Raw genomic sequence first — 25479 nt, forward strand, 5'->3', positions numbered from 1 at the left:
GTAGTTTGCATAGACAGAGGTGATGATTCCCTTTGCATCGCATACCACCTGCACGTTGATGGAATGCCAGTGCTTGTGGTTTCGATAGATGTGCTCAGTGGCCCTAGGATGATATAGGGCCACATTGGTGCAATCTATGACACTGAGCACTTTGGGGAAGTGTGCCACCCTGTAAAAGTCATGGACTACGGCCTGCCTTTCTGCGGGTGTTCTGGGCATGTATATGTGCCTGTGGACTGAGGGGCACGCTGTCATGATTGCCCTAGGATGATATAGGGCCACATTGGTGCAATCTATGACACTGAGCACTTTGGGGAAGTGTGCCACCCTGTAAAAGTCATGGACTACGGCCTGCCTTTCTGCGGGTGTTCTGGGCATGTATATGTGCCTGTGGACTGAGGGGCACGCTGTCATGATTGCCAACACCTGGTGTAGGCAGCGTGACTGCGTGGCCTGTGAGACCCCCCTAGTATGGCAGTAGACCACTGAAATGACCCAGTGGCCACAAAATGCAGGACATTGAGCACCTTCTCCAAGGGGCTCAATGCTTGGGAGCAGAGGGTGGGGGATTTAAGGTCATCTTCCCACTCCCTATTCCGCGTGTTACGCCCCCTGACCCGCCCCCTTTTTGGTATGGGCGCCGACGTTGGGCGCTTTCCCTGTGCACATCGCGCACAGCGTTTGGGTTGTTGCAATGAAGTGTGCGCCCCTGTGCGCCACGCACGGATTTGGCGCACAACCAGTGGAAAACACGCGCAGGCCCTTGCTTGAATCGCACGCGTGCGCTTACTTTTTCACGCTTGCGCCAGCCTGCGCACGTTTGTTCCATGAATCAGCCCCTAAGAGTTTAGCAGCAGCGTTAATAAAAAAATCTGTTAGCGGAACATATTCAAACAACTGGTCATTTACTGTTCTAAACTTGGCCTTCACCATTGGAATCCTTGTGAAGGCGTAGTTTAAAACAGTAAATGACCAGTTGTTTGAATATGCTCCGCTAACACATTTTTTTATTAACATTTGTGTTTTGTGTGGTGTTAATTGTGTGAGCCTAGAAGGTGTACATTGTGTGTTTGGTTTTAACATGGATGGGATCCTGTGTGGTGTGTGTGTGTTGTGCGTGTGTGACGTGCGTGCCAAATCATGTATACATGTTTTACGGAAAGCCTGGATACTCAGAACGCCATTGATACATTACAATATTGAGTGTAGGAAGGGGTTAGGTCATTCGACCCCACCCACCGTAGTTTACGCACTTAGGTCATGTCATTTTATGCCCCTCCGTCTACTTCCATAACCCCAACACTATTCTGAAGCGATCACATCTTGTTTTAGGGAGCACCAGAAAATGACCCTTGCAGCCGAATAACGTGTGCATTAGGCTGTGCACACAGAGACTATGGGCCTCATTACGACTTTGGAGGTAGCCATGCCCTTTGGGTCATAGCTGCCTCCAAAACCGTGTCCGGGTTCCCAGAACAGGGAATTACCGGGCCATTCTGAGTTTGGAGGGCCGGGTAATTCCTCCCTCAGGGAACCCGGGCTCGGACCTTCCCCATAGGGCTCAATAGGAATGGGCGCGGGAGCTAACACCGGGCCGATTATGACTGGCCTGTTGTTAGCTCCCTGGTCCCCTCGCGGGACCCGGTAAGGACGTCTGGTAAAACCAGACGTCCACATTGGGTCCTGCGAGGGAACCTCGTAATATTGCGGAATGGGTTTAACGGGTCCGCTACCATTAGCGGCATCTGTTAACCCATTCTGCAATTCTTATAATGAGGGCCAATACGTTCTTCAGGTAACCACCAACATATTACCTTGTGTAGTAGTCCAGCTGCCATTCGAAAAAAATACATGTGAAGTGAATGATCATTCTTTTTTTGTATCGAGAAATCAACGCAAACAGTGAGGCATGGTTGATAGCAGGCCTCTGATTATTTCCTGCCCTTTCCATAGGACCATAGCGTGGCCCTTCACATGACCAAAATGCGGGACTGGCCATAATGAGAGATTTTTCGAATTTTGGTGAATATGTTATCACTTTATTATGTGCTAACGTACTTATGTGCGATGGCTACAGCTACATTGGCCAAACATATCACTTGGGGTGAACGTTTGTGCATGTGAATGCATCAAAGATGAATATGATGTTCCAGTCATTAGTGAATTGCCGTTTCATGTAGTTTACTTAATTAGCCTGTACTTATCTGCACGTTTTGGATTTGTAAGTTTGTTTATTTGGCGTTTTGTTCTCCTGGTCCACAAAGCATTACTGGCTACCTACTCTCCGAGCATCTGACACGGAACCCTTGCTACTCCATTTTCAGCTGCCTTTCCTCTCTTAGGCAGCCCATAATTAACACATCAAGCTACTTCTGGGCGACAGTCAGATTTCTTTTACCACAATCCAAATCCATGTATTAGCATTCAGAATTAATTTCCCGTCATGCATGTCCTACGTGTTCTCCATTCTTTATATAATAATATACATTTGCATACAGAAGGGGACATAAATGCATACAAATCGTACACATGCCTAAAAAGCAAGGGCAGTTTGAATTTCAAAACATATACAATATCATAGATCCGTAGCCTGAGGTAAGAGTGGATGTGCTTTGAGAGTGTTATTCAGAAGCGGGGAAGAAAAATTGGGAGGAGAATATTAAAGCAAGAGGACGTAAGAGATGATTATGCTGGACTTCGGTAACACTTGAATATTGGCGTCTTCAAATCAACATTGGCATTTGTGTTGAATTGCGCTATTCCGAACATTATTAACAGATCAGGCAGGAAGAGATAGTCCTAGACAGTGGATGCAAGGTAGTAAGCCAAGATTGTATGCCCAAGAAAATACTTGTTGATTGTATAGGAAAAGTCACTAAATTCTTAGTCGGCAGACGTGCATTACTTTCTATGGCCAGACCAAGCTCTTTTTGCTTGCAATGATGAGAATAGCAAACCGTATACTTCGTTAAGGCTTGAGTGCACGTCTTTTTGGTGCCAGAGAAAATGTCTCATAATTGTTGGTATGTTATCCTACTTGGCATTTATATAGCGCCTTATGTATCATTTGTATGACTTCAAAGCACTGGTAGGTTGAATGCCCTTCAGAAGGTGAATATATTCATCGGCTCTGTGTGCACCATTTTAGGATCAAGGAGAAGAGAATTTCAGTGTCTGAACACCTTGAATGCATGGGAGTAATTTCAGGAGGGACAATGGTGTTTGTCTCCCCCAACTTTTGTAGCACACCATTTTGTCCCTCGCATTTGGCAGGGGGGGACTTTCCTTTAGATGTCATGTATGTACCCCCCATTTTCAACAAATGTACTCCACTGCTTGAATGACATAAACACAGTGGGCCTCGTTACAAGTTTAGTGGTACAGCAGAAATGTGCAAGTAAATCCATTACCACCTCCTTTTTGCCTGTAACAGATTTACCACTGTTTTTCCCGCACAGCCCAATTCTATGTTTTAGCGGATTTAATGTGGGCAGTATTACTGCATGGTCAAATCCGACGATTTCTGCATGGAAAGTGGTAGATTCACTTCCAGCTTGTTGGGTCAGGGAAAATGGGATGCCTGTTGGTTTACATAGGGCACTGGGTCCACATTAAAAAAGTCTCTTCTCTCCTGTGTGTGATTGATGCTGTTATATCACAGATGTATCTGTTTCTTCTGTGTGACTGAAGCTTGCACTTTTACCAACACAGTTTACATGCACTTGCCTCAATGTGACAGTGTTTGTTTAGAGGGCATGGAGTGGACATAGTAGTAGGCTTATTTGCAATGGCTTTAATTACATTTTGGAGACAAAAACATGTATATTGTTGTGACTACACTGTCACATATTATTTAATGATATGTGTGTGTGTGTGTATTATGTCAAACAATGGATGTACATAGAACACAATGGGCCTCATTACAAGGTATGCCGGTAAGGCAAAAACGATGCCGGTATGTTAATACGGCATTGTTTACTGTCCCGTCGCATTCCGACCCGCAAACCCGGTATTAGCGGCACACTAAACAACGGTGCCGGTAATAGCAGCATAGGCGTGCACACGCACACCTTCAGAGAGCAAATACCGGCATGCACGATGCTGGCCATACAGGCATCGCAGACCACCCGCAAACAGCAAGCAGGATACAAGGCAGCAGCCACACGTGCACACAATCCCCACAGGTGGAGTCAATGGAGGCTGTGCCAGAATAAACTGAGCACACCACAACCCCCCCACAGGTGTAGGCAATGTTGAGTGGCCCAGAACAAAAGGAGCACACCTACACACCACCCACCTTCCGACACCAAAATGCTACCACTAGCAGTTGCAATCATAATGCCTATACTGCTACAACTACAGCAACAACAGCAACAACAACAACTACAGCAGCAACAACAGGCAGCACAGATCAGATGCAGGAGGAGAAGGAGGGTGAGACAGGCCCAGCAATTACCACCAGTGCAGCCAGTAGTACCTCATAGGCAGCCGCCAATCCCTCGCACCAGACCCAGCCCATTCAGCCTATCCCCTGAGCAGATCCACACCCTGTACCGGTTGGACCGTGACACCATCATCACCATAGTGGACACGATACAGAACGACATTGCCAGCCACATAGAAATACGCACTGCCATCCCACCACTACTTAAGGTGGTGTCTGTGCTACACTTCCTGGCCACATGCACCTACCAACACACAGTGGGCCAGCTGCATGGCATTTCACAACCACCATTCTCAAGCATGCTGGACCACGTGCCTGGCTGCTCGGTGAGTTGCACAACAGGCCCATGGCCATGCTGTGGAGTACTGATGTGTGCGGATGCAGAAAAGGGGGCCTACTGTACCCGGGTGGGAAAGGGGGGATAGTTCACCAGGGTGGGAAAGGAGGGGGATAGTGAACCTGGGTGGCACTAGCCAGTGAGTGGAGAATGCATGCAGAGCTAAACACTCCTCACCTGACCCAGCCAAACGGAACATGACACATTACTGGGCCACATATCCCAAATAATACATATGGATGACTACAAGTAAGTGGCACAACCAGGGCACCATGCTGTTGGCAAGCAACGCATGACTGAATAGGATGGCAACTGTAGTAATGCGGCTGGTGTGACCATGCATAGTGAAGAGTATACAGCATGAATTGGAGGCTAAACATTGTCGCACTGCCACAGCACATCTGCCTCAGCATGCATGCTTACACCCTGCATCATCTATTCAACCCCATCCAGTGTTCCACACCTCTTCACAGTATACATTCCATATAGGTGACTATTTTGTACACGTACTGGGACATGTGCATGTCCACACCAAATAGCTGCTGCCATGACTGTGCTCCCTGAAGGTGGCAGTTCAGAGTGACACACACCTATTTGTATTTGCTTGCAGGTGATGGAGGATATCCCTTGAGGCTGTGGCTACTAACCCCTGTGCGGAACCCGCAGAACAGCCATGAAGAGGAGTTCAATCATGTGCATACTCGAACCCGTGTTGTGAATGAGCAGACCTGTTGAAGGCGCAGTTCCGCTGCCTAAGCAGGTCTGGTGGGGCACTCCTATATAGGCCTGAGAAGGTGGCAAAGATCACCATGGCCTGTGTCATGCTGCACAACATGTGCGTCCGGAGAAATGTACCGCTGCCACCTGACATTGACATGCATGGGCCGGGTGAGGATGAAGGGGATGGAGACGGAGGCGAAGGAGCCCCCCTGCCAGTACGTGATGCATGGGATGGCCATGCTGTACGGCAAGCACTAATTGACAAATCCTTTTGAAACGCAGGGACCATGAAAGTAATGTGCCTGTGACCCACTGGCTGCATGTGGACATGCACACTTGTTTTGTCAGAAGTGCCCCACTGTATACCATCACACATTAAATGTACATGCACAAAAAGAAGTATGTCCAGCCAATGATTTTCTTGCACACAACGGGTGTATTTTCCAGACGTGTGATAATGTGAAAATAATCCCCTCACAACCCCCAGTGAACTCCCTCACCCACCCTACAAACCCCAAAAATACCCAAGTAAACTCCCTCACCCACCCTACAAACCCCCAAATGTCCCCATATGTACAACAAACACTGGTCCCTTGAACAACGTACATTTTTCAAATGTCATTGTCTGCCCACTCTATTTCTTTGGTTTTTTGGGATCCGGGGGTGCCATGGTCAAGCGCCGTGCACTCCTCCGCGTCATCCGCATGGGGCTCGATTGGGCCGAGGTAGAAGGGGTTGTGGCAGTGGAGGTGTCGATGGTCAGTCCCATGCCTGTCCCAAGGTGTGGGCGCTGCATATGAGGCAGGTTTGCAAGCAGGGCCTGCGTAAGTGCCCCCAGACACTCCCTCATGGCACTTGTGGATGCCTCAGCAGCAGCAGTGTTGGCTGCGATGGCTGTGGCAATGGCCCTCATGGAGTCATTTCCATCTGATATTTGTTGCTGCATCAGTTCAAGCATCGACTCCTGTTGTGCCTCAACCCTTGACAGGCGAGCCTCAAAGGAGTCATTGGCTGCAGGAGTGCTGGTGACCGGGGTGGTGGTAGACAGGGTGGTGGTAGGAAAGGTGCTGGATGGCACTTGTGTGGTGCCCACGTCCTGGGCACACTCCTCCTCAAAGAGGCATATGTCTGACTCATCAAGGTCCGAGTCATGGAGGCAGGGATCGTACATGCTCTCTGCCTCTGTAGGGGTAGGGATGCTGGTAATGGGGCTTGAGGTGGATGTGCCGGCCATGATGTCACCCTCATTCTCCACCTCTGCATCCACAACGTCTGTGGTGGTTGGCGGAGCATGAATAGAAACGCCTCCCACTGTTGTGGGTGGCTGCTGCTGGACAGTGGGTGCAGGTTTTTTCCTGCAGGGTTACTGCCCGGTGTGGCACATTGCCTGTTGCTCTGGGCAGTTTCTTGGTCTGGGTGGTGGTGGTGGCCCTGGTCCCTTGCCGTGCAGTGGATGAACTTGCACCCCTGTCCTGCATGCCATCTTCCTCATCGGTGCCTGGGGGATAGAAGAGATGCAGGTCATCAGTGATGGTGTCACATGGCAGCGATAATCCATTGCGCTGTGATATGTTCATACATTCATGCATCAAATTATTTTAGGGGTGTGGCAGTTGGTGTTCTGAGGGGGCATGTGGGCAATAAATGCATGGCTGGTGGCATGGCATTGGTATGGTGGATGTGTGGTGAGTTCCATGAGCACGATTGGGTCATGTTGCACTTGTGTTGCGATTGGGATTGGCACTCTTGACTGGATATGTTGATGTGGGCCTGGGACATGCTTTGCCTTGGCTAGTCTCACTTCTACGTCACTTGTGCCACATCATGGCTTAGCCTACATGGATGTGCAGGGTCACTCACCTTCTTCTGTGGATGATGCGGCGCCCACCTCCTGGTCTCCGATTCCCTCTGTGGATTCAGGATCTATAAAGGTACTGGCAGTCTCCTCCGATGCCGTCAACTTCACTGGGGAGTGTGGGCCTCTGCCTGTCGCCATTGCGGCCCTCCTGTTCTCCGACAGGATCTTCCTCACCCTGAGGCAGCGGTCATCCCACCGCTTCCGACAGTCGCGCACACTCCTTGGGGTGGTTCCCACGGCCGACACCCTCTGTGCGACCTACTGCCACACCTCCTTCTTTTTGGTCTGGGCCGCATGCTTCATGTTGGTGCTCCTGATGGTGTCCGCATGCTGGGCCTGGGTGTCAGCGAGCATACTTAGCTCAGCGTCTAAAAAACACTGTTTGCGCTTCGTGGGAGTCACCTTCCTGGTAGCCTTGGATATCCTGCTTCTATTCTGCCACAGCACAACACAAAAGAACTGGTGGTTGGGGAGGGTGGCAATGGATTGTGTTTTTAAAGATGGCTGCCGGCCCATTTCCCGTTCCTGCGTGATGACGTAATTTCCGGGTCAGTTTTTTGCAAACACGGTATTACCATGCCGGTATTACCATGCCGGTATTTAGGGGTTGGTATGAGGTGGTACCGCTATGGGCGGGTCCCGCGATGCCGGTATAGGGGGGTTGGAGGGCCTTTAGCGGCATGCCGGTATTACCATTACTGGCATGGGGGCTCGCGCGTGTTCACGCATTCGTAATCACCCGCTATTAGCGGGTTCATACGAGCACGGACCCGCTCTTACCAGCATGCCGGTAATGGACCCGTTTTCACCGGCCAACTCGTATTGAGGCCCAATATGTATTGTTTGCCCAATGTGACAAGGTTAACTCTCTTCTTCACGTCTGAACCCATTGTCATACTGCTCTCAGCCTATGTTGGCCTTTCTCAGATTTGTCTCTCGATTTATCTTCACGATCCAACCAGTCCAGGTTAATTGCGGAACCAAAAACATCGGACTTCAACCTGCATAGTGCACCTTCCAGAATCCAGATAGTTAATTGCAGTGGCCAGAATCCAGAACAACAAGCCCGGTGAGCTACCACTGACTACTCTTATGTAGGGTTGGGTGCTCAGCTTTAAAAAAGATTTAGAAAAAAAGCCAATGTTTGTAAGTGGTGGGGAAAATCAGATGAACAGTACATACTAAAGAATGGTATCTATGGCTAGCTGAGTGGGTGGCATGCAAACATGGAAAGTCATAAGAAACCTTTGAAACCTCAGAATGCCTTCTTTCTTTCCCATAACTCACAGTGCTTGGGAGGTGTAGGGCAATGCAATCGGAAAAATCAAAGAGCATTTCTCCCCACATTGTAAGGATCTTTAGAACAGTATTATGGGCACATATGTTAACACTCCTGCAACCCAACTGAGCTGGACTGGTCAATGATAAGTACAGCTGAGTTGGGTATTAATTGCAGATGTTTTCTGTGCCTAGTACCGACATATTATACTTCTGTGTTATGAAAGAGTATACCTTTAAAACAATTACTACATGATCCCATATGAATATGTACATAATATTTTGCTTATTAACAAGTGTCACTCTTGCTGAAAATGAATTTGGTGGATCAATTGCTCACAAAACCATTTTCCAGACTCACACACAGTGAAAAGCTGGACGTGAAATGACTAGGGCCTGATCGGCCAGATTTAAAAATTGAACAGTCCGCTAAAGATAGGGGAAAGGCCTACACATGCACATTTTCCATGGTATGGTATGAAAAGAAGACATGGCTCACTGGTAGTGTTGCTAAGCACTCTTTGTTCTGCTTCCCCTGCCTGCTGTTTGGAGGTGAAACGGCCTGAACGAAAAAAGGAGTCACTGACTTGAAGCATTTGTCAGAAAAAAGCAAGAGACATGAATCTTGCAAATCTCATGTTGCGAATATATTACAGCTGCGTAAGTTGGGAAGTGTAAAAATTGCAACACAGTTGGACGATGCCTATCGCCGGAGCGTGAAGAAGCATAATGAGGATGTGGATAAAAACCGATACATCTTGTCCAAGTTAATCGACTGTGTGCGTTTTTGTGGTGCGTGTGAATTGGCTTTACGTGGCCATGATGAAACTGAAGATTCTTTGAATCCTGGTGCATTTAGAGCCCTGGTGGATTTTGTATCGAGCATAGACTGCAACAGTATTCAAGGGCACTTCAAAAACAATTCAGAATGAGCTGCTGGACTGCATGTTCACGGTCACCAGAGAGATCATTGTAGAGTAGTTAAAATGCACAGATTATGTGGCTATTCAGGCAGACGATACAACCGATGTTTCCACTAAGACTCAGTCTGTGCTAGTCTATCGCTACATTGATAAACGATACACAATTATTGAAAGGTTTTATGGATTTACTCATCTGAAAGACTCTAGTGCGCAGGCCATTGCTACTACCATTAAGGAAAAATTGGACAAAGTATTCCCTGAAGATTGCCACAAAAAAAAGGCATTGTGCAAACATATGATGGTGCGAGTGTAATGAGGGGGGTGTCTGGTGGAGTCCAAAAGAAAGTAGCTGAAGTATATCCAAATGCCCATTATCTACATTGCTATGCACAGCAGCTTACCCTCATCATTGAACAGGCTGTTTCCAAAATCTCGGAAGCTCAAATTTTCTTTACTGTTATCTCTGGCTTTAGTACATTTTCTTCTCGATCTCCAAAAAGAAACGAAGTTCTAGATGAGCTATCAGATAAAAGACTTCAAGACCATCTCACACTCTCTGGAGCTACCATATTCGGGTAGTAGAAGCCATATACCAGAATTGGGAAGCACTCCGTAGATGCTTTGAGATCATTGAAAAACAGGATGAGGCCCGGGGATTCATTTGAACTCTGAAAGAGAAGCAGTTCCTTTTCTTCCTTTTTTTGTTCAATGACATAATGCCCCATGTTGACATTCTATATGACCAGCTTCAGAAGCTAGACATTGATGTTGTGCTTGTGCAGAAAGCTACTGCTACTTTTATCAAGTGCATTGGCAGAGTTTGTGAAAGCACTGACAATTTGGAAGCAAAACTTCCATCGGAGGCAACTTTTGCAAGTCGCAATATAAATATTACCACTTTGAATTGTTTGGCAAAAGAAGTATGTGATATCATAGTTACACAAGCCCAACAACGCATTGCATTTACTCAATACTTTGAGGGGGCCAAAATGTTGCAGAGTGACCTATTTCAAATGCATGGACAGTCTTTCCACAATGATGCACTGACTGCAGCTGTCCAAGCGTACCCCAAGTTAAACAAGGAAAGACTGCGCACTGAGCTTTCAATTGTTTATGAGACCGGAATTTTCTCATAACGGCAGCCATGGAAAAATAACTCATTCAAGAGATCCCTGACTTCAATACATGGACTATTGATAAATTTGCCTCTCTGAAAAATAGACGTGCACAATTTGTATGCAAACTTTCAAAACGATTGACCAGTGAATATACTGTATTTACAGATATTTTGTGGGTTGCCTTGAATTGTTTGTTTCAATGGCCTAACATGTTAGGATTTTGACAGAACAGTGAGAAATGTGAAGTTTCTTTATTTGTTGATGAAATTATGTTATGGTTGTTGGTTGATAATAAAGCACTGAAAATAATAAACTTAGTAAACTATTTCTGTTGCATGTTTCTCCATGCAATATATATGTGCTACTTGTGTGACCTGTGCATTCCACTTTTTTCAACTTTGAGCAATTGAAGCAGTGGCCACTAAGTGAGGCAAACAGCCATTAGAGGTAGGAGGAAACATGTTGCATTCATTAAGTTGTTAAAAACGAAAAAGTTATATTTTAGCTTAGTTTCTCCCCTTTCAGAAAATGAGTAAAATCCCACCTTAGTAAAAGGATGAAGACATATAAGTGCCTGTAACAGCATGACAAACATACATGTTTCCATCATTACTGACTATATAATGAATGTCTTTATGAATACGCCATAGTACCAGCTATTCTCAATACAAGCTGCTGGAAAATGCACCATCACACTTGCACACGTGAGAATAATGACGCAAAGGGTTATCACTGATGCTAGCTCCGTGCTATAATTTCTGCCCACATGGACACCAGGTAATGGCAGCACACGTGAGAATAATGCACCTCCATTAGGATGTAAAACCTAATGCTTTTTGTCATATTTCAGTGAGTTTTTGGACAGTAAATTGCACATTTTGGATCCCATTTTTCAAAAGGTTTTGCAGGGGGAAGAACCTTCTTCGCCCCCTTTGGGTGGTGTAGGCTCACGTGCTGCACGTGCTTGCTCAAACGCCCCACTAGGTTTCAAATTCACCAACTGCCACTGTGATGGAGCAAAGCGCCAGGGGGGGTTGTTCTTCCAATGAGATGCAGGTCCTGGAGCACATCAACCCAGCACTGCTCGCCCAGGTCTTGGTGCTCTGTCTGGAGTCGACTGGTAAGAGTTCATGTGTTCTTGTCCGCTATAGTGCATGTGTATGTTGACGTGTGGCTGGAGTGTGCACCTTGGCCTCATGTCTGGCATGCCTCCTGTACAGGTCTCTGTGTGCATGTCCGCGACAGTGCTGCATGTGAGTCTATTGAAGACTGACCCACTTCAATGGCGTCTGTGTTGCAATGCATGATGCGCACGGGCATGTAACGAGGTGTACATGTTTGCATACCTGTGTCTGGATGGGGCATGCAAGAGGTGTGACACATGGGTGCTAATGTCACCATCATGGATGGTGTACATGTGTGTGCGCCTGAGTAGTGACTGGCCAACCCCATGGATGCATGACACATGAGCATCTCAATGCGTGATTGACTCATGCGGCCCAGTTGTCCCCAAGTGCGCTGTGATGGGAGGTCTACATGGCCTGATGTGTGTGTATGTGATGTGCATGTACCATGATACATGTGAGGTTCAGCCCTCCTCTGATGTGCTTGCAGTGCCTTGTACATGGATGTTAATGTTTGTTGCACATGGCATGCATGATTGTGCATGTTTGTTGCTTGCACTGACCTGTGTGTTGCAGGGGGGGATGTCATGTGTATTTGCTTTGTTCCAAGCAGACATTTGTTCGGTACACTGATGCTTGTGTTCAATGTCTCCCTATCCACAGTGACGATGGAGGAAGAGGGCAGAAGTGGATGTCTTCACCAGGCATCGACGCAAGGCCCTGTCATCCTCCCAGGTTATGTCATCTTCCAAGAGCAAGGAGGTTGGTGCTGCGTCTGCAACAACACCCGCAGCTGCTGAGGGGAGGCCCAAGAGGGTGAAGTTGGATGAGGGCTCCTCGGCAGCTGGAGGGACAGGTGAGACCACACAGGGGAAATCCGATGCGCAGGACAGCGGGGAGTCATCTAGGTTGGTGGTGGACGAGGAAGAGGCCACTTCATCAAAGCACATGGGGCCTGGTGGGGGTGAAGAGGTAGGTGTGACTGGTGCAGTCCAGGGGCAGGGGCAGGAGGAAGTTCAGGTCACTGTGGAGGGGCCTGTGCCCAAACCTGTCCCTGAAACTGCGCCTGCATCAGTATGCACCTGCGGGCATGCCTCAGGCCAGACCCACCCGCAGGTAGCGGATGTATCTACGTCAACTGATCTTCCACTACCTACGATAAGGCAATTCATGACAGGGTGGAGCCCATGCTAGTCAGTATTGCATGGGGTACAGGCGCCCTTTGGGATGATGTGCAGGCTTCCAGTCAGGGGCTTGCACATTATCACGAAGAGGTCTGGTTCCTCATGAAATGCCTAGCTCGGCTTATTGTCGCAAGTTTATTATGTGTGCTGTCCACTGATGTGACCCCCTCCTCCTCTTCCTTCACTGGGAGCCAGTCGTACTCCCTGCTGTCTTCCATCTCAGACATCACCAGGGTCCCCTGTGGACATGTCCCAACCACGGCGGCCAGTCTGGTGAAGACCACATCTCTGCCACAGTCAGGAGTCGAAGGAGGACCAGCATAGGTGGTCACCCCAGCAACAGGACCTGTGGCAATGGAGGTAGTGCAGGCACCTTGCAGCAGGGCACATGCATGACTGCCCCGTGGGTTGTCATCATCCCAGAAGCGCAGGCACAGGGCTTATCAGCAGCAGTAGGCTCGACGTAAGAGGCGACAGGACTCAGCAATAACGGGGCAGGTATCAGCCATCGGGGGGGAGGGAAACATATACCTTGGAACATGTATGTCTTACGCGTTGCAGCGAATGGACCAGCAAATTGGAGCAGAGCGGCGGCAGGCAGAGGGGGCATGACTCACCATGGCCAGGGAGGAGAACACCCTGCATTGGGCGGAGAGATGTGCGGAGTTCCTCGAGGAGACTTGCAGGGAGTTTGTGAGGAGCACGATGGAGTCCCAGCGAGCCCGGGAGGGTAGAGCAGAGGCCCGCCTCAGGGAAATTGATGCAGAGTTCGATGATGCCCTGGCCAGAACTCTTGGGGGGGAAATGACGAGTCGTAGGACTAGCCCGCTGCCTTTGTAAATAGTTAATTAGGGTTAGGTTTTCTTTTTTATTGCTTTTATTTTGGAGTTCAAGGACTTTGCTCCGGATCTTGTATATAGTTATTTTTTATAGTAGTTTTAGGATGTTCATGCACTTTTTGGGGATCATGGACCCATGAACTTTGTATATAGTTTGGATCTTGTCGTTTTACAGGATTTGTTTTTACCATGGAGCAATGGTGTTATTCAGATTTTTATTTGCGTTTACATGTGTACGATGGACATTGACCACAATCTGGATTGTTTCATTTTCGCATCACATTTTAGTCACACCAGGCACATGTGGATTTTTTTTCATGGATTTTCATTTTCGTTTTGTGTGATCATTATTTCACTGGTTTAATTTTTATGGACAACAATGGATGAGTGTTGAGGTGCACCATGCGGGTACAGCGTGTGATGGGATTTGGGTCGACATATGCTACATGATTGCATGATATACAGATGTGGGGGTGGTGAGGACATGAGTCGGGGCCTGCCTGCAGTTCGCCGTCACTGGTGGGGGTGGGGGGTCATGAGTCGGGGCCTGCCTGCAGGTTGCCGTCATTAGTGGGGGGACATGAGTCGGGCCTGCCTGTGGGGTATGGTCACGGGTGATGGCGGGGTCCCTTGTAATGTGGGCTGCCTGCGGGTATGGTCACAGGTGATGGGGGTCCCTTGTGGTGTGGCCTGCCTGTGGGGTATGGTCACGGGTGGGCTGCCTGCAGGGTATGATCACGGGTGATGGGGGGTCCCCTGTGGTGTGGGCTGTCTGCGGGGAATGTCACAGGTGGGCTGCCTGCAGGGTATGGTCACGGATGATGGGTGGTCCCTTGTGGTGTGGGCTGCCTGCAGGTATGGTCACGGGTGATGGAGGTCCCTTGTGGTGTGGGCTGCCTGCGGGGTATGGTCATGGGTGTTGAGGGGTCCCTTGTGGTGTGGGCTGCCTGCAGTGCATGGTCACGGGTAGGCTGCCTGCAGGATATGGTCACGGGTGTTGGGGAGTCCCTTGCGGTGTGGGCTGCCTGTGGGTATGGTCACGGGTGATGGGGGTCCCTTGTGATGTGGGCTGCCTGCGGGTATGGTCATGGGTGAAAGGGGGGTCCCTTGTGGTGTGGGCTGCCTGCGGGATATGGTCATGGGTGTTGGGGGAGTCCCTTGTGGTGTGGGCTGCCTGCGGGTATGGTCAAGGGTGATGAGGGGATCCCTTGTGGTGTGGGCTGCTTGCAGGGTATGGTCACAGGTGATGGGGGTCCCTTATGGTGTGGGCTGCCTGCAGGGTATGGTCACAAGTGATGGGGGGTCCCTTGTTGTGTGGGCTGCCTGTGGGTATGGTCATTGGTGATGAGGATCCCTTGTGGTGTGGGCTGCCTGTGTGTATGGTCATGGGTGATGGGGATACCTTGTGCTGTGGGCTGCCTGCGGGGTATGGTTACATGTGGTGGGGGGATCCCTTATGGTGTGGTGTGGGCTGCCTGCAGGTATGGTCAGGGGTGATGGGGGATCACTTGAAGTGTGGACTGCCTGCAGGTATGGTCACAGGGGATGGGGTGTCCCTTGTGGTGTGGGCTGCCTGCAGGGTATGGTCACAGGTGTTTGGGGGGTCCCTTGTGGTGGGGGCTGCCTGCGGGGTATGGTCACAGGTGTTGGGGGTTCCCTTGTGGTGTCGGCTGCCTACGGGTATGGTTATGGGTGGTGGGAGGATCCCTTGTGGTGTGGGCTGCCTGCAGGTATGGTCAGGGGTGATGGGGGGTCACTTGAAGTGTGGGCTGCCTGCGGCTATGGTCACAGATGATGGGGCATCCCTTGTGGTGTGGGCTGCCTGCGGGGTATGGTCACAGGTGTTTGGGGGGTCCCTTGTGGTGTGGGCTGCCAGCGGGGTATGGTCACGGGTGTTGGGGAGTTCCCTTGTGGTGTGGGCTACCTGCAGGTATGGTCATGGGTGGTGGGGGGATCACTTGAAGTGTGGGCTGCCTACGGGTATGGTCACAGATGATGGGGCATCCTTTGTGGTGTGGGCTGCCTGCAGGTTATGGTCACAGGTGTTTGGGGGTCCCTTGTGGTGTGGGCCACCTGCGGGGTATGGTCATGGGTGGTGGGGGGATCCCTTGTGGTGTGCGCTGCCTGCAGGTATGGTCAGGGGTGATGGTGGGTCACTTGAAGTGTGGGCTGCCTGCGGCTATGGTCACAGATGATGGGGCATCCCTTGTGGTGTGGGCTGCCTGCGGGGTATGGTCACAGGTGTTTGGGGAGTCCCTTGTGGTGTGGGCTGCCAGCGGGGTATGGTCACGGGTGTTGGGGAGTTCCCTTGTGGTGTGGGCTACCTGCAGGTATGGTCATGGGTGGTGGGGGGATCACTTGAAGTGTGGGCTGCCTACGGGTATGGTCACAGATGATGGGGCATCCTTTGTGGTGTGGGCTGCCTGCAGGCTATGGTCACAGGTGTTTGGGGGGTCCCTTGTGGTGTGGGCTACCTGCGGGGTATGGTCATGGGTGGTGGGGGGATCCCTTGTGGTGTGCGCTGCCTGCAGGTATGGTCAGGGGTGATGGTGGGTCACTTGAAGTGTGGGCTGCCTGCGGGTATGGTCACAGGTGATGGGGCATCCCTTGTGGTGTGGGCTGCCTGCAGGGTATTGTCACAGGTAGGCTGCCTGCAGGTATGGTCACGGGTGTTGGCGTGGTCCCTTGTGGTGTGGGCTGCCTGCGGGTTATGACAACTGGTGTTGGGGGGTTCCTTGTGGTGTGGGCTGCCTGTCAGTATGGTCACGGGTGATGGGGGGCTCCTTTGTGGTATGGGCTGCCTGCGGGGTATGGTCATGGGTTTTGGGGGGTCCCTTGTGGTGTGGGCTGCCTGCGGGTATGGTCACGGGTGATGGAAGGGTCCCTTGTGGTGTGGGCTACCTGCCGGTATGGTCACTGGTGATGGGGGAGTCCCTTGTGGTGTGGGCTGCCTGCAGGGGGTGTTTGCAGCTGATGGCAGCACGCGTTGCCCTTTCCATGTGATTTGGCAGGTGCGAGCAGGGTACGCGATTTTGCGGGGTACTCGAGGGCCTTTACATGCGATTTGGTTGGCGCGAGTGGTGTACATGATTTCGCCGGGGTACGCAAGGGCCTTTTCACGCGATTTGGCTGGCACGAGCTGGATACGCGATTTTGCGGGGGTACGCGAGGGCCATTCCACGTGATTTGGCTGGTGCAAGCAGGGTAAGCGATTTCGCAGGTGTACGCAAGGACCTTTCCACGTGATTTGGCTGGCGCAAGCGGGGTATGCGATTTCGCGGGGATACGCAAGGGCCTTTCCATGCAATTTGACTGGCACAAGCGGAGTATGCGATTTTGCGGTGGTTCGCGGGGGCCTTTTCACATGATTTGGCTGGATCAAGCAGGGTGCATGATTTTGCAGGGGGTAGACAAGGGCCTTTTCACACAATTTGGCTGGAGCAAGCGGGGTACGCGATTTCGCGGGGGTATGCAAGGGCCTTTCCACGCGGTTTTGCTGGCACGAGCGGAGTACGCGATTTTGCAGGGGTACGCAAGGGACTTTACATGTGATTTGGCTGGCGCAAGCCAGTTACACGATTTCACAGGGGTACGCAAGGGCCTTTTCACGCGATTTGGCTGGCGTGAGTGGGTTACGTGATTTAGTGGTGGTACGCAAGGTCCTTTTCATGCGCTTTGGCTGGCGCAAGCATGATTTTTCATGCAATTACAATGGAGGGGGGGCTGTGTGTTGGGCCACGGATGGCGCGGGGCCTTGTGCTGTATTGGGCATTTCAATGGTCTTTTGGCTGTGCACGGGGGTATGTTGGGGCCGTAACTGGCGTTGCTGGATGTTCAATGCGCCACAGCTAGTAATGGCACGGGAAATCCATGAATACGCATGGTGCACAATTACTGCTTTGCGCCATGACTGCCGCACGCATGGCACACGCTCCTTCTCTGCGTGCGGCACTTGCGCTGCTTCTGCGCTGGATTCTATGGATTGGGCCCCTAATTCCAGGGTTCCAGACAACACTGGCAAACCCATGCAACATGCTGAGACACTGGATACTGTTGTGCAGTGTTCCAGCAACATAGCCGCAGCTTGGCTTTATGAAGCTGCGTAAGTCACCTGGGCAGAGTATTCACAGATGACAGCATACACACACATGAGGCCCGGAGCTCTGACTCAACTATTTTGGTTTCTCTGTTTACAAATAATATGAAGCCACATCAGAATGATCTAACCTTGCCGTGAAATCCCGGGGCTACTGCATTTGTACATCCACATGTGCCTGGTGTGACTAAATTGTATTTGCATGGCCCCATTCATTCTAAAGTCACGGGACCCCCAAGGCTATTGTAATCAAGAGCAAGCTATCAAACAGGTGGTGTGTCTAATCAGCAGCCATTCAGGCCATTCATAGTAAATTATCTGCAACTAATGGGCCATTCAAAGGGTCCAGCAGTCTGTACATGGATATTGTCATACACAGGATGGGGGCTGTTCTGCTGAGGGTGGGTTGGATGTCTTTAAAACCCATGCTCTCGAAGCCTGACAGAACATTGCTGCCTGTGGATTTCGGGACAATTACACGCCACGGCTGGAACTGAAGGCCCCAGGACATCTAAAGACCGGTGACAAAAGAGGCATTCTACTTTTAAAAAGTGAGTTGATTCTATTAGAAAATGGGGCAAACATACATTTTTAAACAAAATGTGCTTAGTCTTTATGTAAAGGCTTTTAACTAAATAACTGTTTTTCTGAGCAGGTGGGCTATGTTTTAAGAGCATAACATATTTAAAGTTAGAGAAGAATATTTCTAGTGCTATGAAGATGCTCAAGACGCAGATGTGTGTTTGTGACACTGCAGTTCCAAGTGTTTTTAGATCAGCTATTTAATAACAGGATAAGCCAAGTGTTTTTACCAGCTATTTAATATGTAGGATAAGCAAAATACAGGCGTTTTTCTATGGACAGGGCAATATGTAAGGCAGTTTATTTAAAGTTTGTTCTAGAATCAAGCCCTGTGTATTTTTATTCAACAGCGGAAAACAGTTATTTTAAAACCAAACTTGCTTATTCTCTATATTAACTGCCAGCCTGTATTTTTGCAATACGCTTTTTATGTTTGTTGTAGGACAGTTTTAGAAAGTTTGCTTATGAAGGGTCCCCCAGTGGATGTTTTCTGTGTGTGTGTGTTTGTCTGGCTAAATGGAAGCCTTGGAGCTAGCTACATGAGGCATTGTGAAACGGCACACAGCGCGTGTTTGTTAATTACCAACCACTAACCAGATACCTTGTATTTTGTTTCATGCAATGGGTGTGAGAAGGTTTAAAAATCTGCATGATAGTTTACAATGCTCTATTTCAGTTAAGCAACACAGTATTTGAAAGCACGGCATTTGGGAGCTTTAGCCATTTCTTTTATGGGGTATTTAAACTACAGAGACGTCTGTGCTAAAGAAATCTGTTTGCATTGTTCACCAAACTTAAATAGTACATGTCTGGATACGTTGCACGTCTGTTATTGTCAATTATGCGCTGATCAAACTATCCTGATGCACAGTTCTGCAGGGCTAAATTGAACATTTACATTAGCCATAAACGTAGGCGCGGTGATGGTTCAGAAGATAGCTCAGCATGTTGAGCACATACTGCCTTGAACATTTACAAGCACCAATTCCAGAAAAGTGTGCGTGTGCTCGCGTGTGCCTGTAGGTGTGTTTGTTTGTGTGTGTGTGTGTGTGTGTGTGTGTGAAACACAAATGTGTGTTAGATATGTAATATTGTGTGTTAAATATTTATTTAAAAACACAGGTGCTCTTTTAAATTTGCTGTAGAGCACAGTTGAATATGAGGGACAGTGCAGCCATTTGGACCAGTTAGGACAGTGCAGCCATTTGGGCCAGTAGGGACATTGCACCCATTTTGACCAGTAGGTACAGTTGCGACAATGCAGCGGCAATCCCGCAGCTGTCTATAATGGTTCAACTGGCTGCAAAGCACATGATAGTCGCAATTGTGTTGTTTTCTTAACTGTGTGTCATGATTTTAAAATATAATGGTGCCTTTCATACAAGAATGTCCGGTTTGTAAATGTGTCACAGATCACACAAGTGGTTGACATTTTTAAAGCCACTGAGGTTCAGGATCTTATAAGACGCTGATATACAAGGCGATCACACTGTGATACTTTTTTGTGTTTTTCAGTTTTTTGTAAAACAGCAGCGTAAGACTGAGATTTTGTAATTTGCCCCGCTAAAAATCATGGCGCGAGTTGTCAGACCACGCTCGGCCGGTGCTTATAAGCCTTTGAGTAAGATTCTGCACAGCCACATCATACAATCTAGAGCACGTTGATTACTACATTTTGATCACTGCCCCCTAAATCTCTGACTGTTGTCTAGTCTTATGGGTTAAATCGAACCGCGCTGTATAACAGATTCTGATATATGTGCAAAAGCTTTGCAAGTGCACGCAGAGTTGGTACTCCCGACGGACACACCGGTAGGTTTTGGACAGCTGAATCTCTTTGGGGAATATTTTAATAGACCAATCAAAACAATCTATTTTAACATCAGCGTGTGGCGATATTTCCTGCTACCGGCTAAATCAGCCAGAAACACTTCATATGTTTTACACCATGCCAACCATTTCTACTGTGTATTGAATGTAAACGTTTTTCTGGGGGCTAAACATCTCTGTCACCATTGTCATCACATTTCCAAAAAGAAACAGACACAGTTGTCAATATTACTATTGTCTGAGTGTAAGAGAAGAATGTCAAACGTTTAAGGAAAAACCTGAAAAATGTCCTAAGTGTCACACGTTTGCGAGGTCCCAGCGCTGTCTAGACACGCACATTCAGAAAGCGGCCTTGGAGAAGGTTGTGTGTGAGTCACTCATTGACTGTCCCGCTTGTCAAAAATGTCTTCCTGCGAGCCACAGCTGTACCGAAATAATCTGTAGGATGTGTAAAGTTTCCATTGCCACCGCGGCTGAACACTTGTGTTATGTAACAAGTGGGCAACATCAAAATAAAACTGAGACCTAGGCCTAGACCTACATGACATAGAGGTCAGCCAAGAGAATCTAACCCATCAACCAAACTATATCTATTCCACACATCTAACAGGAGGCAGCTGTTGGGAATTTACAAAACACTACTTTATGGCAGCATTTGTAAGCACTTTTGTAATGAGTAAATTCATGGGCTACACCATTCTAGCCCATAATTCCAGATCCTACGATGGTTACTTTGTGTTGAGACAGTTAGTTTGGAAAAATTAAAATAAAATGTATCACCCTAGGTGCTAAGCTACTGGCCATCTTTGTGGTACCTCTACAAATACGTTTTATTTACACCTTGAACTTATTACCCATGAAACTCAGACTTCCAAAAAAATTTAGATTTCCCGGTTCAGAGGGTTTCTTTACCCATCTTTTTAACACAGCCGCTAACCAAAACTACCTAGGCCTGATTCCAACCCCAGCCCAGCAAGAAACAGCAGTGTATGACCTGGTACAAGGCGAATGAGCTCAACGTCTCTGATTTTCGACAGGAGTTACGGGCCTGCTGTGTGATGCTGGAAATGCGTTGCAGGGACAGGGCCTCCATGTCCTTGTCCTGTATTCCTTTTATCATGTGTGTTCTGTATTCTTTTCTGCGCAGGATTCCATGTGGGACTCCTGGCAGTGCAGCTCTTCCTCTTTTTGGTTTGGTGAACAGACCCTTGGGATACACTTATGGCACCCATGGGTGGGGGGTACACCCCTGTACCCCTAGTGTATGTTTTTGGGCACCTGATTAGGGTATGGGCTGGTGGCAGCACCATGCTGAATTTGACAGGTGCTCTGAGTAGCCTCCATTTGGGGATACCTAGGCCCTGCTATTGAAATCCGTTGATTCCTGATAGGAGACAAGATAGCCCCTATGGCCTCTTGCTTTCTGTTGCCTGTTACCTTGTTTTCCCGAAGTACCGGGAAGCACTAACTCTGTCCCTTCCTCTGACTGCCTGTTGGGTTGAAGTTCCATATATCGTATTGTGGGGAAGTCCAGGCCAGGCTGGCTGGAGCCTTCCCAATGACTGTATTTGTGGGTACGCCCATGGGGTGGGACCTGGGTGAATGGAGTGTGTGACGAATACGCATTTCATGTTATGGGTATCTGGTGTGTGACACAATGCCTAAAACAGCCCTGATCAAAACTAGTATGAATGCAGTGTGGAGTGCTGAATTCTGGGTGCTTGTTCAAATCCACATTCCATGTTGTGAGTGTCTGGAGGGACAAGAATGGCCTGAATGCACTGTGAGCCTGATTGGCTGCCTGCCTGAATTCTCTTCTAAATGATTGGTTGCCTGAGTGTGACCCTGCAGAGTGAATGAGAGACCAAACAGTATATCTGGGGACCTCTCACTGATGGAAATCGTTCAGAAGCTGAAGTCAAAACTTGATGCTTAACCTTGAAGCCCAGCCGGACGAGTAGATCTGCTGCTGCATTCCTTCACCATCTGAAAGCTGTCGTGTCTTGAAGAACTGATCCAAGGGAGGACCTGGCGAGCAGACCTCTTCCTGAGCGACGAGGGACCATCGTGCACCAGCGGATCTTTGTCAAAGCTCCCTGGAAGCCAGACCCTCGAATGGCTGCCAACCAGAGAAGGGGACTGCTGAGGAAGCTAAAGTGAAGCACCCGGACATCCAAGTCCATTGTTGTTGACCAAGGTTTGCCTGTTTTATATAACCCCTGGAAGCCCATCGAAGTGTGTTGCCCAGAAGCGGGGACGACTTGACATTGTGCTGCTCAACAACCGGAGCCGCAACGCTCCATTGCCTAAGACATTTGAATCAAGGTCACCCTTGCTCATCATCGTCGACTGCTTTGTCCGTCTGGAGAAAGTCAAGGTCGTCGATGACCGAGGAGAATCCGCCGGTGGGTTTTCAACCACCCGAAGACCTCAAAGACGCCGACAAAGATCTGGAATATAGCCGTGGTCACGTCCCGATTGCCAATGGCACGACCCGATGCCCTCACTGGGCCAAAGTTCTTCATTGACTCTTAGTAGCAATAAACTTTTGCCATCGAGGTGCACAGTATGCCTCATATTCACAGGACGTTCACAAGCCTTCGTCAACGAGTACCGCAAAGATCGAAGCTGCTCCCTCGACAACAGCGTTCACCTTTTCTTCACCAAGGAATCTCGATGACCTGTGGCTCCTGTCTTAAAGGGAGTTCACTCAAGAAGGGCCCATCGATGACTCATCGAAAAACTCTACGAAACCAGGTGTATTGGGGTCATAGAAACTTTAGCCGGAATCAAGACTATATTCAGCATATCTGGACTTGGCTTGTCAAAACGCTTTATTTACAGGTTGCCCAGGCGAGGGGATCCTCACACAGAACTGTGTCGGGTGGTAGCGTCCCAGTATTCTGCCATTGCTTAATTCACCTTTTCTACTTTCTGTGGTCTATCATTGATTCATCTTACAATCTGATTCATATGTCATTTGAGCTGTTAGTAGTTGATGCATTTCAAAGTAATCAATAGTTAAGAGTGGTACCACGTAGACCTGTATATATTTGCCATTATAGTTTTGCTGGAGCACAAAGTGTGTTATTGTGATTGTGTATATAACTTGAACCTTATTTATAAAAAGACTGTGTTTTCACTAACATAATGTGTGGACATTCCTTTGAGGGTGCTTGGGGACTACACTGCACTTAAGAACCAGCCTGCATCACCTCTTGAGAGCTTAAGGCTTGATTGCTCGTCCACAATACCAAATACAGAATCTTGGCTGGGGTGCTCTGTGCTTCGACTCTGCCATTTAGAGAGCAGGGGCCTCATTACGACCCTGGCGATACGGGGTAAACGGCGCCGTAAAAGGTGCTGGCGCCGTTTACCCCGTACCGCCTCATTACAAGGTCCCCTTGCGGGACCCAGGAAGCAACGCCTGGTGAAACCAGGCATGCTTACCGGGTCCCGCGAGGGGAGGAGGGAGCAAACAAAGGGCCAACTCATAATGGCCCGTTGTTTGCTCCCTCTCCCATTCCCATTCAGCCCTATGGGGGCTGAAATGGGAATGGGGAAGGACCGGGTTTAGGTCCTTGGAGGGCACGGACCTGGATGCAATTTCGGCAGCAGCCATGCCGCCAATAGCGGCATGGCTACCGCCAAACTCTTAATGAGGGCCCAGGAGTACAAATACCCCCCTCCAGTCTTTACACTGGATGTAGCGGTGGGATGCTCATGGTTTTAAGAATCAGTGTGTAACCTTGCCACTTACAAAATATCTACACTTTGTGAAACTGAGGTTTAGTTTTGTACTAGACAACTACATTACAAGCAATGGAATCTATTACAAATGGTAAATTGATTGGGTAAGCTTAGAGGCTCTCCAGAGTGCTTGCAAAGCCAGGGAATTAGACTTTGAAGACCAGGGCTGAGCTGATAGCTGCCCTGGTGGACTACCAGACTGATTGTGAAGCTCTTGATGTAGGGGGGATGCAACCATTGAGGCCCAAGCTCCTGGAGGTTGTTACTGAATCTGTGTCTGGGAGTGCTGCCACTCCTGCTGCCTCTCAACTGAACCCCAGCAGTTTTTCTTCAGGGAATCCCTTGGAACTTGATTTATTGAGGATGAAATTAGCCTTTGAATATAAAAAGTGGGAAACAGAAGTTGAACCTAAAAAGGAAGAGTTGGCACAGCAAGTGATACTCAAAAATAGGGATCTTGACCTCAAAGACAGGGGGCCTCAATATAAGTTTGCTGGTCCGGCACTAACGGTGCCAGTAAGCTACCGGCACCGTTGCTACCCGACCGGCAAACTACAGTTCTGCTCATGGGTGCCTTCCAGCCTGCCAGGTCTGACCTGGCAGGCGTACCAGCACCGACGAGCAGAGCATGTTAGATGCACCGGCACCATTCTCATTTTTTTCAGGCACCCGCAAATGGGCAATTAACGTGTCCGGCAGAGCCGTAATTAACCGGTAATTGCCCATTCGCAGGTGCCAGTAAAAATCTCCAATTTGGCGGCAGCCTAACGGTTTTACCGGCAAGGTTACCGCCAAACTTATAATGATGAGAAGGGACCTTGAACTTAAAACAAGGACACTGAATGTCAGAGAATCCAGCTAGAGAAAGCTACAGTGGAGACTTTAGCAAAACCAGTTGCGAGTGTCAGGTCCCCTGCGACAAAGTTATGAAAGATTTAGTTGGTGTGTATGTGGAGGGATCTCTTATCCTCCAATGGATTGAAGTGTTTGAAATGGCTTGTGGAATCCATGATATTGATAAAAGAGATTGGATAAGTGTTTGTTAAGCAGAGTGCCTCAGACTGGTTATGACTGTATTCTGAAACTGAGTGTGGAAGAAAGGGGTCCGTATGAGTGCATGAAATCTTCTTTAACTGCTAAGTTTGGTAAGACACCTACCCAATACTTTAAAAGGTTCAGGGAATATAAGAAAAGAGAGAATGTGTCTTGGATTGACTGGGTGAGTGCTGCCCATATGAACATGATGGGGTTGATTGATGGTTACAAAGTGAAAATGTTTGTTGCATTGTCCCACCTTTTTGTTTTTTAAGCATTTTTCGGAAGCCTGTTCACCAGAGTTACGTCAGTATGTTTTTGACCAGAACATTTTAGATCCCTTTAAGCTGGCCAGGCTGGC

The 25479-nt window shown here is 48.7% G+C and overlaps 1 protein-coding gene across 1 annotated transcript in view; it reads right to left on the minus strand.

Moving 5' to 3' along the window:
- Positions 1 to 7497, minus strand: part of LOC138568910 (vomeronasal type-2 receptor 26-like) — a 191136-nt gene extending 183639 nt beyond the window's left edge. The window contains exons 1-2 of the mRNA XM_069646690.1: positions 7362 to 7497; positions 6595 to 6773 (exon numbers count right to left, since the gene is read on the minus strand). Coding sequence (XP_069502791.1) covers positions 6595 to 6773; positions 7362 to 7497 — 315 coding nt within the window. The remainder of the gene's footprint in view (positions 1 to 6594; positions 6774 to 7361) is intronic.
- Positions 7498 to 25479: the final 17982 nt, after the last annotated feature.

Source organism: Ambystoma mexicanum, chromosome 2q, assembly GCF_040938575.1.
Source record: "Ambystoma mexicanum isolate Mex_15411 chromosome 2q, UKY_AmexF1_1, whole genome shotgun sequence".
Classification (NCBI taxonomy): domain Eukaryota; kingdom Metazoa; phylum Chordata; class Amphibia; order Caudata; family Ambystomatidae; genus Ambystoma; species Ambystoma mexicanum.